This window comes from Procambarus clarkii, chromosome 39 (genome assembly GCF_040958095.1).
Source record: "Procambarus clarkii isolate CNS0578487 chromosome 39, FALCON_Pclarkii_2.0, whole genome shotgun sequence".
NCBI lineage: Eukaryota > Metazoa > Arthropoda > Malacostraca > Decapoda > Cambaridae > Procambarus > Procambarus clarkii.
Genome location: NC_091188.1, coordinates 3,042,955 through 3,060,120, shown reverse-complemented (window position 1 = coordinate 3,060,120; position 17,166 = coordinate 3,042,955). Strand labels below are relative to the sequence as shown.

Below are 17,166 nucleotides of genomic sequence, written 5' to 3'. Positions count from 1 at the left end.
TTCTTTGTTGTTTCATTCCTAGTGGTCTTGGAAAATGACAAAGAAGTGTGTACTCTATATGTGAAGAACTCGACAGGAGGTTCCACAAGGTTCACAAAATGCAAATAGACTGGTGTCCAAGGAGCAGTGACAACACCCAAAACCAACACTAGACAACTGAAGTTACTGCAGAAGAGGTAATAAGACACCAGGAAGAACTGGATGTAGGAAAAGCAGGACCAGACTAGATATTACCATGGTTATTGAAGGAAGCTGCCTTACGAACCTGCTCACATTTTTAGAAACGGTCACCAGGTACTCAGGAAAAGGCCTTCCGGTGGATTACCTGATGTATTCACCTGGTTGAATTCACCTAGTTGTGCTTGTGGGGGTTGAGCTTGCTCTTTCGGCCTGCCTCTCAACTGTCAATCACCTGTTAATAATTCCCCCCCCCCCCCCCCCCCCCCACACACACACACACACCCATGGAAACAGCTCAGTAACAGCTGTTAACTCCCAGGTACCTATTTACTGCTAGGTAACAGGGGGGCATTCAGGGCGAAAGAAATTTTTGCCCATTTGTTTCTGCCTGGTCCGGGAATTGAACCCAGGCCACAGAATTACGAGTCCTGCGCGCTGTCCATCCAGCTACCAGACACCCTACCCCACCCTGATGTACTGTAGTAGTATTACCTGATGGGATGTAGGCTTTTGGCTTTTGCTAAAGCCTTTGACAAGGTACCATATGAAAGACTGGCAAGAAAACTACAGGCCCATGGAGTAAGTAGTAAATTACTAGAATGGATAAAACAATGGTTGAAACAAAGAAAACAGGGGTAGTGCTAAATGGGAACAAATCTGAGTGGAAAAATATGGTAGGTGGGGTACCTCAGGTGTCCATTTTGGGGGCAATCTTTTTTGTTATATACTGCACATTAATGACAGATAGGATTATTACAAACCACATCATTAACTTTGCAGATGAAACAAAGATTTTTGGTAAAGTGGGAAATTATAATGATATTGAAGCCTTACAAGAGAGATCTACAGTACATGAATTCCACAAATGGTCAGAAGACTGGCAAATGCTTTTTAATTTAATATTGACAAATGAAAAAATCTTGCATGTGGGGCATAACCCATGCCATAACTACCAAATCAATGCTATTACATTACAGCAGACTGATGAGAAAAAGGACCTGGGAGTTGAATTCCACCACTCACTAAAAGTTGCAAAACAGGTAGGAGCAGCAGTCAGAAAAGCTAACCAAACCCTCGGAATAATCAAGCGTACCCATGATTTTAAGGAGGAGGTGGTCTCTTGTGTGCCCCTATTTGGATTACTGTATCCAAGCATGGAGACTTCACTTTCAGAAGGATATAGCTGCTCTGGAGAAAGTGCGACACCGGGCAACAAGTCATCTCTTGTATCAGGAATGGTTGAGGGCCACAGGAATGAGAGGGCAGATCTCATTGAAACTTTTAAAATACTAAATGAGTTGGAGGATGTTGATCCTGACAATTTCTTCAAAAGTTCAGATGTAACACAAACAAAGAGCAATGGTTTCAAGCTCAACAAACCTCAATGTAGGACTGAAAATAGGAGATGCTTTTTCACCCACAGGGTTAAAAACCCATAGAACCGACTACCTGCCAAAACCGGAAATGCCAAAACTCTGTTAGGTTTTAAAATCCACCTGGAGAGGATCATCAAGGCAAATGGGGGGGGGGGACCTTTGTCAAACCGCCGGCTTCCTGTCCATGGCCACATGAAACTACTCCCTTTCACAACTTTGTAAACATTTGATTATTTCAAGTTTTTGCCCGAAATGCTTTGCGTAATAGTGGCTTCATAAATTGTGTAACCCCTGTCCCTACAATTTGTACATTACTCCTTTGTTCTTTGTACACACATTCTTTTCAATAAAATTATATTGTGTCAGCGGCCCTAAGGTTAAATCAGGTAAATCGGGAAGCTGCTGGGATTTTGTGTTACCCATTAACTAGATTGTTCAACACTACATCAGAGTAGGAAAATCATGCTTCACAAACTTGACTGAATTCTATGACTAGGTCACCAAAATAAGACAGGAAAAAGATGTTTAGAATGCATTTTCCTAGACCGTCAGAAAGCTTTGATACAGTAATTTACAAAAAATTAATTCACAACAATTGGATGTGGGAGTACCCAACAGACAGGAAACGACAGAGTAAAAACTATAAGAAGATTGTAAGATGCGGCAAGAAGACCTTAAAAGGCCTCCTGGTCAACCAGGCTGATTGACAACTACTGTTCCTAATACAGTACTGTACCTGTGAAAGGTATAGTATTTCATTCAGTAGAGAAAGGACTCACTGAAAGGAGTGAGCATGCAGACAACACAAGCTAATGAGGAATGTAAAAACAATACTACAGAAAGTTACAAGAAGACCTTAAACGGACTCTTGGCTCAACCTTGACAATGAGTGGACATCTGGACATCTGCACCACCTGGGGGCCGCCGCCTCATTTGTTTCGCGATTTTGGATTTTGATACTGCTGTTTGGTGTTCCTATTCAAAGTTCTGGATTGTTATTCAACATTCAACTTCATTCATTTCGTCTTTAGGCTTCACGATTAATCCTTCACTGGTATTGCGGGGTGCATCCGATCCTTTTATATTGGCGTCGCCCTAAATCAACAACAACAGAACACCTTAAACTCCAGGTGGGCAAACAAATGGTAGTTGCTAGAATTCAAACCCAACAAGTGTAAGGTAATGAACATCCACACTTTTTTAAGGCATATAATCATACCTGAAAGAGTAGAGGTTAATAAGATAAGTACCAGATAACAGCTAAATGGGATCAAACTATGAGGATAGAGTAATCTCACAGCCTCAAAGAGCAGATGAAACATAGGGAATATGATCACAACATACTGTACTGAAATGACTAAATGTGAATAAAGACACTCTTTAAACTGATATATAACTGAACAAAAGGATAGAAGCCAGATATGTAACAAAAATAAAAGTCGAAGAAATACTCGTATCCAGTATGGGCAAGTACTGAACCCCAGCGGTCACCACCTACCACCACTGAACCTGTGTGGTAGTCATCTGCCACCATTGAACCCTAGCAGTCATCATCGGGTCCATAGAATTACCCCAATCATCCCAAAACAGGCCAAAACTACCCAAAACGTATTAGCATTACGTAAGTAATGAAGAAATATGGTATATTTACTTACTATAATGTTGGTGCTACACGTAGAACATGATCAAACCTATTTTTTCTCTGAAATAATCTAATTTCATAACGAAATGAGACGTAAATATGTGAGAGGTGACGCCATAGGAAGTCGACGGTCCAAGCGACAATTGTGTGGAGCGACTTATCCAAGATATATGGTCGCCTGGAGAGTGTTTGCTGCCATAACAGCCTCCTGTACACAGTGATCCAGTCGTCGTATTTCATGGCTCAAATTGTCGCAAATTTAATTGGTAATATTAACAAGTAGAATGTGTATTTATAATAATATTTTTCATAAACAGCCACAAAATATTTAATATTTATTAAAAAAAAGTGTCTGGAAGTTAAATCAATTCCACATGACAATAAATTTGTTATATAGATACTAGCGTTATTCGTTGGTATGCGTTCGCTATTTAAACTACTCCAGTCCTTTTCGTTCATAGAACACCGAACCCTACACGCTCTCTGATATATTGCTTAATTAACAAATATTCACAAATAAAGATTATATTTATATATGTTATCAGAAAGGCAGATATAAAATAGTTTGTGTTAATGCATCACAGAGATTATACCTTATTAGAGAGGAAAAATATTCATATTTTAAACAAGGCTTCTTGGCCGACGCTCTCCCTTTCGATGGGAACTATGACCTTTTGAAAATCAATGTTAATTGAATCTATATATTATAAAAAACGAAGTTTTTTATGTCATCAGAAAGACATATAAGCTGCATGTTAATACTTTGGTATAAATATAACTGAAGTGAAAGCGAAGATATATGCCTTTTTATAGTTACTTGATGGCTCGCTCAGGGAGTGTGAAGGCCTGCACACAAGCCAATCAATTTTATAATTAATGTACATATATGCAAAGTAACGTCAAAGGTTTTTATTTCAGAATGAAGACAGATGTAAGAGGAATAATAAGAGGAAATGAAGATGAAGAAATGATAAAAAGAATGGCAATAGTGGATAGTAGTAACACACTTAAGAATTATTCAGTAATAAATACAAACTCGTCCTTCACCTATGATAAAGGAAAGTCAACTTGGAAGGATTCAATTTACATGAGATTAAGATTAGGATACAAATATATCTGGCAATACGGAGTTGATGTCAGTGAAAAAGATAAGGAGTGTAAATTATGTAGTATGCCGCACGCCCACACCTTAGAACATTATGTATTATAGTGTCAACTTATTGATAACTATAGAAATAAGGAAATAAGTAATGTACCACATCAAATTGTTTGTATGTGTGATAATGGTATGATAGACAGTATACTTAGGAGCTACAAAAATTTTGCCCCAAGAGTGTAACAATTGTATGCTGTACTTACTATATTAACCTGCAATGTTAAATGGGATTCTTGTAATGTTAATTGTCTATTTGTACTTACTGAATTTGTGCGCCCCTTGAGGGACTTGAAGTAGAGGGGGTAGAAATAGCCTAAGTTACTCTATCCCTTTGAGATGTATTTTTTTCTTGTCTCAATAAACATACTTGAACTTGAACTATAAATATTTTTGGCTTCCTGACCATAAAGTTACCGCCGCAGTCGAGGGTAAGAGACCGGATGTACCCCATATACAAGCCGCACTAGCTATTAGTTCATAAAAGCTGACAACTTACCCAGATAAACATTACTTCCTAATTATATATATATATGCAAATAATACAATTAAAATGTTTAAAACATGATTATATATATGTATCATGTGGACAGTTTTTAATGTAATTTTTTCTCCTGATATTCGGGTTCTTTATTATGCTTCATCTTGAGGCAAAGCCCAATACCTTACGCCATATTGATGCTCTGTCCACAGATCATTCTCTCTCTCTCTCTCTCTCAAATCATATACATTGATGGTTTCCTACACCGCCACACGGGTGCAGCTGCAAGTGCAGTTGCCTCTACCCATCAGACAGAACTATTTGCCTTGCTTGTTACACTAAAATGTGTACAAGTGTGTGTGTCTATGTATGTATTAACACGATATACTGAACGGGGTGAGAATAGCTTGAGCTACCTCATCCATTTGTGTGTATTTTACCTCAATAAACTTATTTCAATTTCAATTTCAATTCAAGTCTCCAAACTTGATGCATTAATTGTAAGTGATTTTCTACCATCCTGCATTAATTGTAAGTGATTTCTATCATGCTTAATTGCGCGCAACTCTTTAAGACACAATTGTAACATAACCGTGTCTGAAGCTAGACAGAAAACACAACATTATTAGTGATGGTAACATAAGCCATTTCATGTGAATTCCATCTTCGTTGACCTCCGAAACTTGAGGAATGGTCCAGAAAATAGCTACTAAAGTTTAAGTCAAGTGTGAAGATACTTTAGTTGATACTTAGATACTTCCAATAAGTGTAAACATAAGTGCTGACGATGCTACCTTCCTCTATTCAGACCCCAACCCAAACGCACTATATAATAATGAAAATAATAGATTTAAAAAGTCCACTCATGGATGTAAACTAACAAACTCACATCAAACATAAAAAAGACCAACTACTATTTTTGTTCGAAAGTAAATCCTGAAACCAAATTCAACTTCAGATACACAATGTTAACATTAGCAATAATGATTATGGAAAGTTCCTTGACCTATACATAGACAAGAGACTGAACTTCAGCATCCACATACAACACATATGTGGGTGTATACACACACACACACACACACACACACACACACACACACACACACACACACACACACACACACACACACACACACACACACCAGGAAGACATTTACAGAGAGTAGGGAATTAATTAGGTATCTGGTAGCTAGTTAAGTGGTTTGGGATTTATATCTTGAGGTACTGTATACAATGTTCACAACATAGCAATGTATAATCATTTCATTGTATACAACACATTTTGGTGAAATCCCACGGTATTCCTAGACCAGAATCATAAACATCTCTGACTTCCCACAGCAAGGCGCCGGGCACCGCGGGCTCCAGGCATGATGATTTATGTTTATTTCTCAGAGCAGTAAACAGCCTGCGGCAAAGCTACCCATATGTGTAGAGCTCAGTACTACAGATGAAGAACAACAACGTAAACATTTTTGACGTTGATAAGCTTGCTCAAACACCACTAATTTCCATAAAATAAATATAGACAAAACATTTCTGCTACAAAAATAAATGAGAGTAAGAATGCTTGTGGTCTCTTGAAGTGCAGGATAATTAAAATAAGTTTTATATTTTATAGATATAGTACTTGTTTACAGACTATATAAATCACCACGTTAATAATAATCACCACTCGATAACTGTATTAACAACTCGAATGTAATGATTGGTAGTGATCAGGAAATCGCGTTAAGAAAAAGAACACTGTTTCCCAAAAACGGTGGGTTTTCTGAGTGGAAGAAAACGTATGTCTGGAAGCCGACTTTAACCGCCCCAAGCTGCGCGCGCATTGACCCGAGGTTATATAAACCGGGACGGAGACGGCGTGGGCCCCTTTCCCCAAGCCAGCAGCTGCTCTTACATAACGGATATTTACTATTTAACGGATAATATTTACTTACTATTTAACGGATAATATAGGATGCACGAACACCGATAGGATTCGTATCCAAAAGAAAATATTTGGTACAAATGGGTTAGTTAGAAGTGTTTGTGAGGATCAGTTTGAAAGGGGAATCAACAATCTCATATTTTACTTTTACAAATACCCAAAGTTCAAAGATTATTTTGATAGTCGTTTGAAATCTTCTTTATGGAATTATGTGTGTGTACCTCACGCAAAAGCCAAAATGGACACGTTATGGACTAATAACAATTGTGAGTCACTAAACCATATCCTGAAACTGACTATTGATTGGAAACCCCAAAAACTGCCAGAATTAATTGAAAAAATTTGCAATGTTTCAACGCTCCAAATGCTAGATCTGGGGAGAGCATTACACGGAGAAGGCAATTATATAATATCATCCAATTTAGATAAGTACCTGGTTCCTAAGGAAGTTTGGGACCAAAAAACTAAAGATGAAAAGAGAGATTACTTATGGTGCTTTATATCAAGAAAACCTTATAATGAAAATACTAAAATGTATGACAAAAACAAAATTTTTTCAATCCCAAAAACATTTGGAATTGCCAAAAAACCATATCAGCGTAAGCGCCCCCGAAGTGAAAGAGCAGTTTAATGCTATATAATAAATGTGTTTTGGAAATAGTAGCTGACGATTTTGTGTTGATATTGCATATCTCTTACCTAATTTGTATTATGAAATATGACATGATAGTGCGTTACAGACTTCAGTTAGGAAATAATTGGACTTGTAATGTGATTACTGATCCATCTGTATCCCAGTCATTTTACTATGTTAATTTTATGTAATTTATTCTTAAGCTTAATAACATTATTTAAATGTGCTAAATTTCCATTTATATATATATATATATATATATATATATATATATATATATATATATATATATATATATATATATATATATATATATATATATATATATATATATATATATATTATGTTTCCAAATTTCTGATGATATACAACATATTGTGGTTTATAATTAAGTTCTTATTAATAGTGATCCTGCATCAAAATTAACAATGTTCAAATTCGGTTTTGTATGTTAAAATTAACTACATTTTTATGTTAATTTCTTTCTGTAAATAATGATGATAAAGTGCAATAAAGGTATGATTGAGACAATGTTAAATCGTTAAATCCTAAATATATCTTGAGTCTTATACTTGAAATATTAAATGAACATATAGTGTGTAGTGTAGTGTTTCAATTATTATTAAGAGGGAAGGGTTGGGGGTAATGGTTCATATGTCCACATTCGAATGCCCCTCTTCCCAGGACTGGGGGTGCGGGAGTGTACAATAAACTATACCCACCTCCGGCAGCAGCTTGTCGAAGGCGGAAGTGGAGTCTAGGCCGTTTGTCATGAAAATTATAGTGTGATGGCTCTTATTTTTATTATGGGTACATAATAAGATTATGCCTTTATTCTTAATTTATATTACAATGCTGGTAAAATACACTTCTTGATGAGTATGGAGTACAAATGAACTCATTGTGTACCCTATACTCACAGGATGAGTATAGGGTACACAATAAACTACCACTCACATCATGGGTATGGGTTGCACAAGAAACTATCGGAGAGCAGAGTATGGAAAGCAAAGTAAACAAAGATTCACACGATGAGCAAGGGTTCCACAATGTCCTATGACTCACAGGATGAGTATGAGGTGCATAATAAATTACCATTCATAGGATGAGTATGGGTTTCACAATAAACTAAAGGTAACAGGATGAGCATGGGTTGCACAAACTATTGGTAACAGGATGGGTATGGGTTGCACAATAAATTACTGTGCTAGGATGAGTGTGAGTAGGATATATATATAAACATATTGTGGTTTATAATTAAGTTCTTAATAGTGATCCTATCCTGCATCATAATTTACATAATATATATATATATATATATATATATATATATATATATATATATATATATATATATATATATATATATATATATATATGTATATATATATAATTAGGAAGTAATGTTTATTTGGGTAAGTTGTCAGCTTATATGAACTAATAGCTAGTGTGGCTTGTATATGGGGTACATCCGGTGTCTTACCCTCGACGGTACCCTCCTTACCCTTATCCGCGGCGGTACCTTTATGGTCAGGAAGCCACGGATATTTACAATGGGGCTCGGTCAGTCAATATGATTCCTTTGACATCACTAAACTAACTCTTATGTATTCTGTTCTCGTATTGACAATTTGAATGACATCAAGAATATTTTGAATATCTTCTGATATAGATGGTGCTGTAGTTGATTGTTGTTCATGACAAGTCCAATGGGTCATTAGCATCGCTCAGATTAGTGGGAAGAAATTCTTGCTGCAACAATGTGTGTTCTCAGAGCTAACTAGGGTAACTAAAATACTTATTTCCTAAATAAATACTTTAATTGTAAATATTTGAAAATATATGGTATGTATCAGAATTTCTGACGATATAAAACATATTGTGGTTTATAATTAAGTTCTTAATAGTGATCCTATCCTGCATCATAATTTACATAATATCTACTTCTGTTTTGTGTATTAAAATGACTACTTTTTATGTTAATTTCTTTCTGTAAATGATGATGATGATGATAAAGATCAGTAAATGTAAGTAAGAACATAAGAATGAAGGTAACTGCAAAAGACTTATTGGCCCATACGAGGCAGCTCCTAGTATGGAGCTGCCTTTGATAAGTAATTACCAAAGAAGGCACCAAGCCGGGAAGGCTGTGTAGCACAATCAAATAAGTCAACTGCTCCTGAAGAGGACGGTATTACTTACAGTTTACTGAGATTAGTCTCACAAGTACCAGGTAATCCACTTTTAGTGTTGTACAGAATGAGTTTAAGTGAAGGAGTATTACCTGATGATTGGACAGTGTCATTGTTCCCATCCCCAAAGCACACTCAGATAATTATAGACCCATATCTCTACCATAATTTTGTCTATTAGCACAGTTTTCGGCGTGAATGCATTTTGGTTCTACAAGGTAGCCAACTCCATCAAAATATTAAATATGTACCCAACTCAATTAACGATTAATCAACCAATTACTCCATGGGATAACTTGGATCTAGCAGTTGATTTTGTAAATGCACCCAAGAAAGATAATGTACACTCTACATTATTAAAACAGTTAACACTGTGAAGCATCACTGAAAGTACTCAGAGTATGGGTAACGATGTGTATCAGTGCTATACCGACGGTTCTGTAGAAGAAGGTGGACGATGTACCGGATGTGCATGTAATATATTTGAACAATCTTCTCTCTTACATACATGAATGAAGCGCTATGCTAAACTGTGTAATTACTATTTGAGTACTGGAACACTTGATGATATATTGAACTTGTACCCTAGATTGACGATGTAACGTATCAATTATACAATGAATGTATGTGATGTAACTCTATAACCTGAGCTTGTGAAAGCACCTTAATCACCTTCAGTGATTAAGTGCTTAATTGCACACTAGTTTCTCTATCAGTTATCTCACCTTGTCAGAGTAAAAGAGACAAATATATGTGTATGTATGTGTTCAGAATTCAATTTCACCTTTGTAAATGCACGTTAATGACACTATGTAAAAGACACATCGAACACTTTATGTAGGGCATACGTAAATCTGTGTATTTATGTATTTACGTATGTAGCTTAGCCTAGCATTTTAAAAACACTACAATCACCTTATGTGGTTGATTGTTCAATAAATCCCTGAACTATATGTTTAACAAATCTCTAACCCTATCAATGGAGTTAGTTTAGTTCTTATATTATGCACCCTATACCCATCTTGTGGGCGGTAGTGGAAAGGGTTAGAGTCCATGGCGGACTGAAGAAAATGTATATATGATGGTTAGCATTGTTAATGTGTGGCCACGTCTGTGGTAGAAAATAATACAAAAAAATCAAATAAAGGTATTATTGAAACTTTATACGAAAACATTAAATCCTAAATATATCTTTAATATTATACTTGAAATATGGTATACTTTGCTCTCTCCATCGTACTTCTGCACCTGCTGGCAAGTGGTTCGGTGCAGTGTGCAGGTGATGTTCATTACTGGGTGAGCTGGCAAGTGGTGCTCACCTGCCAGCTCACCCAACGAAAATTTGGTTTTTAATACACTTACACATTTATTGGGTCTTTCCTTCACCTTCATTCAAGCACTAGGGTATTACAGTAAGTGTTTTAATTATAATATTTATTAACGTTATTATTTTTAATTTTTATTATTATTAACAGGAGAGGATCAAGTGTGTGTGTGTGGGGGGGGGGGGGGAATAATGGTACACATGTCCACATCCCAATGCCCGCCCTTCCAGGACTGGGGGTGCGGGGGTGTACAATAAACTATACCCACATCCGGCGGCAGCTTGTCGAAGGCGGAAGTGTAGCCTAGAGAATTTGTCATGATAATTAGTGATGACTCTTATTTTGATTATGGGTCTGTAATCCAGTTAAGCTTTTATTCTTAATTTATATTACAATGCTGGTAAAATACACTTCTTGATGATGAGTATGGAGTACAAATGAACTCATTGTGTACCCAAGTTCAAGTTCAAGTATGTTTATTGAGATAAGCAATAAATAAATCTCAAAGGGATAGAGTAGCTTAGGCTATTTCAACCCCCCTCTAATTCAAGTCCCTCAAGGGGCGCACAAATACTGTGACTACAAATAGACAAATAACATTACAAGAATCCAAACAAGAATTGTGAACCCTATACTCACAGGATGAATATAGGGTACACAATAAACTACCACTCACATCATGGGTATGGGTTGCACAAGAAACTATCGCGCAAAGGATGAATATGGAGAGCAAAGTAAACAAAGATTCACACGATGAGAAAGGGTTGCGCAATGTCCTATGACTCACAGAATGAGTATTAGCTGCACAATAAACTACAGGTCACAGGATAAGTATGGGTTGCACAATAAATTACAGGTCACAGGATGGGTATGGGCTGCACAAACTACCGGTAACAGGATGAGTATGGGATGCACAATAAATTACGGGTCACAGGATGAGTATGGGTTGCACAAACTACTGGTAACAAGATGAGTATGGGATGCACAATAAATTACCGCACAGAGGATGAGTATAGGGTGCACAAACTGGTTGGGTAAATGGAAATGGTTGGGTACATTTCCTTTCACCTAATGCGACTATTCATGTGTCCGGACTTTCAATTCAGTTATATTTATGCCAAAGTATTAACATGCAGCTTATATTTATGTCTTTATGATGACATAGAAAACTTCGTTTATTACAATATCTAGATTAAATTAACATTGATCTTCGGAAGGTCATAGTTCCCATATCGGTAAGGAGAGCGTCGGCCATGAAGCCTTGTTTAAAGTATGAATATTTTTCCTCTCTAATAAGGTATAATCTCTGTGATGGATTCACAAAAACTATTTTATATCTGCCTTTCTGATAACATATACAAATATAATCTTTATTTGTGAATATTTGTTAATTAAGCAATATATCAGAGGGCGTGTAGGGTTCGGTGTTCAATGAACGAAAAGGACTGGATCACTGTGTACAGGAGGCTGATATGGCAGCAAACACTCTCCTGGCGACCATATTTCTTGGATAAGTCGCTCCACACAATTGTCGCTTGGACCGTCGACTTCCTATGGCGTCACCTCTCACATATTTACGTCTCATTTCGTTATGAAATTAGATTATTTCAGAGAAAAAATAGGTTTGATCATGTTCTACGTGTAGCACCAACATTATAGTAAGTAAATATACCATATTTCTTCATTACTTACGTAATGCTAATACGTTTTGGGTAGTTTTGGCCTGTTTTGGGCGATTGGGGTAATTCTATGGACCGTCATCATCTGCCACCACTGAATCCTAGTAGTCATCATTCACCACCATTGAACCCTAGTAGTCATTATTCACCACCATTGAACCCTAGTAGTCATCATCTGCCACCATTGAACCCTAGTAGTCGTCATTATCTGCCACCATTGAACCCTAGTAGTCGTCATTATCTGCCACCATTGAACCCTAGTAGTCGTCATTATCTGCCACCATTGAACCCTAGTAGTCGTCATTATCTGCCACCATTGAACCCTAGTAGTCGTCATTATCTGCCACCATTGAACCCTAGTAGTCGTCATTATCTGCCACCATTGAACCCTAGTAGTCGTCATTATCTGCCACCATTGAACCCTAGTAGTCGTCATCATCTGCCACCATTGAACCCTAGTAGTCGTCATTATCTGCCACCATTGAACCCTAGTAGTCGTCATTATCTGCCACCATTGAACCCTAGTAGTCGTCATTATCTGCCACCATTGAACCCTAGTAGTCGTCATTATCTGCCACCATTGAACCCTAGTAGTCGTCATTATCTGCCACCATTGAACCCTAGTAGTCGTCATTATCTGCCACCATTGAACCCTAGTAGTCGTCATTATCTGCCACCATTGAACCCTAGTAGTCGTCATTATCTGCCACCATTGAACCCTAGTAGTCGTCATTATCTGCCACCATTGAACCCTAGTAGTCGTCATTATCTGCCACCATTGAACCCTAGTAGTCGTCATTATCTGCCACCATTGAACCCTAGTAGTCGTCATTATCTGCCACCATTGAACCCTAGTAGTCGTCATTATCTGCCACCATTGAACCCTAGTAGTCGTCATTATCTGCCACCATTGAACCCTAGTAGTCGTCATTATCTGCCACCATTGAACCCTAGTAGTCGTCATTATCTGCCACCATTGAACCCTAGTAGTCGTCATTATCTGCCACCATTGAACCCTAGTAGTTGTCATTATCTGCCACCATTGAACCCTAGTAGTCGTCATTATCTGCCACCATTGAACCCTAGTAGTCGTCATTATCTGCCACCATTGAACCCTAGTAGTTGTCATTATCTGCCACCATTGAACCCTAGTAGTCGTCATTATCTGCCACCATTGAACCCTAGTAGTCATCATCTGCCACCATTGAACCCTAGTAGTTGTCATTATCTGCCACCATTGAACCCTAGTAGTCATTATCTGCCACCATTGAACCCTAGTAGTCATCATCTGCCACCATTGAACCCTAGTAGCCATCATCTGCCACCATTGAACCCTAGTAGCCATCATCTGCCACCATTGAACCTTAGTAATCTGCCACCCCTAGTTGTCGTCACGGAACCCTAGTGGTCACCAGTGAACCATTGTGGTCGTCACTGAACCCCTCTTGGTCACCACCCGCCATCTTTAGCCCAGTACACGACGAAGGTATTGACTTAAAGATTCAATTACTGTACTTACGCTTAACTTTACTCTGATTAGCAGTAACTTCAGCAGACATTTTCCTCAAGTCTTTCCTATCTTCTTCTTCATCGACTTGTTGACGGCGGCCACTTTCCGACCTCGTTATCTAAACTCTTTGAAAAACAACTCTCCGAATATTTCCACTTTATATCACTGTTATTCATTTATTGAAACTATATCTCTTTGTTTTCGTCAATAATTATTGCATTGTGATTTTTCATAAATGAATAACTAACAAAATATAAGAGCAAATCATCGAGTTACTTAATACAGAGTTGTTCAAAACTCTTATTTAGAAAATTAGACAGGTGTCAGCCAATTTAAAATTTTGTTATGTTGATTTATTTATATATACATATAAGAACGTATTATGTGTGGTGGCAGTTTAGACAGCGGATTTCTAATTGATGTAGTGCTCTTGGGGTTCTAAAGCTTTTGATAATTGCATAAGCATGCATACAGGCATGCATAAAGTGCTGTTATAGCACCTGGAATAAACATCTAGAATGGATAAAACAATGGTTAAAACAAAGACTGCAAAAGGTAGTCTTAAATTAAAATTTGAAAATATTTTAAGTAGTGTACTCCATGTGATAAGCCTGAAATTGAGTTGGATTGGGCATTCCAATCACTGCTGTAAAAGCCGCAATATTTCAGGAAATTAAGGAAGACAGAAGAGCAGTTACTGACACTCAAAGGCCAGAAAGCACGAGTATAAAGAGCTTTGACATGTTTAAAACCGATGATTATATGTACGGGCAGCATAAAACATCCACTAGATAGGTATGAAATTGTAATTGCTAGTATTAGGCTGGGATATCGATATCTATGGCAGATGGCTGCAGGTAATGGCTCCCCCAATGGTGAACATTCCAATTGTAAAATATGTGTACAAGAGCTAAGACATACTCTTATATACATATATATATATATATACAAATATAGACACTTTATTTGTGATTGCCCTGTTATCAGGGATTTCAAACCAAATGGTATGAGGGACTTTGAGCTCTGTAATTACTTCATAGTTCATTCATTCAGGAATATTGGAAGATATTCTTGTGCTGTACCCAGATTTTGCTAGTGGGGGCTATTAGATCAGACACATTTCATGTTCTCTCCTGATTCCATGTATGACTAACCATCCTGCGAGATGGGGATCTTAGATGACCTTAGAGCTAGTTTTTTTTATCTACACTGTGTAATCTTTCATACAGAATAGAGTAGCAACACATTGCTGTGTATACCTAAGCTTGTTAATAATAAAAAAAAGTTGGAACAGTTCTTGGTGCCAATTGCATACATGCATCCAAGTCGGGTCAGAGTCGAAAGGTCCTGCATGGGTCAATTCAGGAGGGAGGGTAGAAGGATTTGGGGAACGTTTCTTTTCACCTGATGCCTCTGTTCATCTAGAAGTAGATACATGTGAAATAAGACAATTGCTAATGTTGTTGTCAGGATATATCTGGTGATCATAACTAGAAATTATATAGCATGACTGGTGCAATATCATTATAATCTTGACATTACATTAGATCATCGCAAACTCGTGAAGAACGAATTGAAACAGTGAAGATGATGCCTGTGACCACTTAGCCTGATTTCGAGTTATAAGTACTTTTCTTTTTTAAACGATCACCATTTTTCACTGGGGGTCCAATATGGTGTTATAACAATATTAGTCATATACAAGCTTGTTGGCCGCCTAGCTTGTATATGTATTTCTCGCTTTACAATAAATCTTTGCGTCATCTGCAAATTTGATGATGTGGTTGTATAATATTCTCATCTACAAAAAGGGTAGGTCCCAAAACGAACCCTTGCAGCACCCCACCTATCATCCTTGTGGCACTTCATTCAGATTCGTTTCCATTTAGCACGACCCTTTGTTTTCTTTCCTTCAACCATTGTTTTATCCATTCTAATATTTTACCATTTATTCCTTGGGCCTGTAATTTCCTTGCAGTCTTGCATATGGTACCTTATCAAAAGCTTTAGCCAAATCCATGTAAACTACATCCACCGGAAGGCCTTTGGTTGGTTACCGTTTCCAAACATGTGAACAAGTTTGTAAGGCAGGATCTGTTTTTAAACAAACTCATGTTGTGTCGATTATACAAGATTGTTCAGTGAAAGATGGCGGGTGATTCCTTCCCTGAGGATTCTCTCCATGAGCTTACAGATGTGTGAGATGAAGCTGATCGGACCGTAGTTGTCTGTTGAACTCTTTCTATCTTCATTGAAAATTGGGGCGACAGTTGCATAGTTCCAATCTAGGGGGAACTATCCCTTAGAACTTACAAAATACTCACAAAGCAGTGTTACATTATATCTGCCAGAATCAGGCTGGGATATCAATACTTATGGCAATGGCAGACGGCTGCAGATAATGAATCCGCCAGCGTTGAACTTTCCGATTGTAAACTATGTGAACAATCTCTAGGACACACTCTCCAACACTATTTATGAGTGCCCTGTTATCAATGACTATGTGATATGTGTCTAGAGTATGTGATATGTAGGGTATGTGTACTTTGAGCTCTGTAATTACTTTTTCACTCACGAATATTGGAAGATATTCTTGTGCTTTACCCAGAGTTTGCTGGTACAGGCTAATAGATAAAATCCGGAGAGAGGGTTTTATTCACAATCTCACAGCGCACTATCTATAGTAAAATCAACGCAATATGGTTTTGTTAAAAACTTCCTGTCTTATTAATTTAATAAGCAAGTACAAGCAAGAGTCAATCTTGGGGCCAACCTTTTTTGTCATTTACATCAATGACAAAGTTGAGAATATTACAAACCACTTTATCAAATTTTGCCAATGACACTAAGATTTATGGTAAAGTAAGAACTATACATGAACTCTTTAAATGGTCGGAAGTCTGGCACGTGCTTTTTAATATTAACAAGTGCAAGACCTGGCATGTAGGACATAATAATGCACATAAATAAATAATAAATATAAATGTTTATTTAGGTAAGGTACATACATACAAGAGATTTTACAAAGAATGATGGATTTATAGATAGGGCTAGTACA

General features: G+C 37.3%; 1 protein-coding gene and 1 long non-coding RNA gene across 2 annotated transcripts in view; one reads left to right on the top strand and one right to left on the bottom strand.

The window, feature by feature from the left end:
* The window catches only part of Cdc50 (cell cycle control protein 50A), a 31,669-nt gene extending 17,392 nt beyond the window's left edge, over nt 1-14,277 (bottom strand). Inside the window, exon 1 of the mRNA XM_069338299.1 lies at nt 14,118-14,277. Coding sequence (XP_069194400.1) covers nt 14,118-14,157 — 40 coding nt within the window. The 5' untranslated portion in view covers nt 14,158-14,277. The remainder of the gene's footprint in view (nt 1-14,117) is intronic.
* Nucleotides 3,184-4,732, top strand: LOC138372726 (uncharacterized). Its single transcript, XR_011230900.1, has 2 exons — nt 3,184-3,464; nt 4,117-4,732. It is a non-coding gene; the product is annotated as an uncharacterized lncRNA (long non-coding RNA).
* Nucleotides 14,278-17,166: the final 2,889 nt, after the last annotated feature.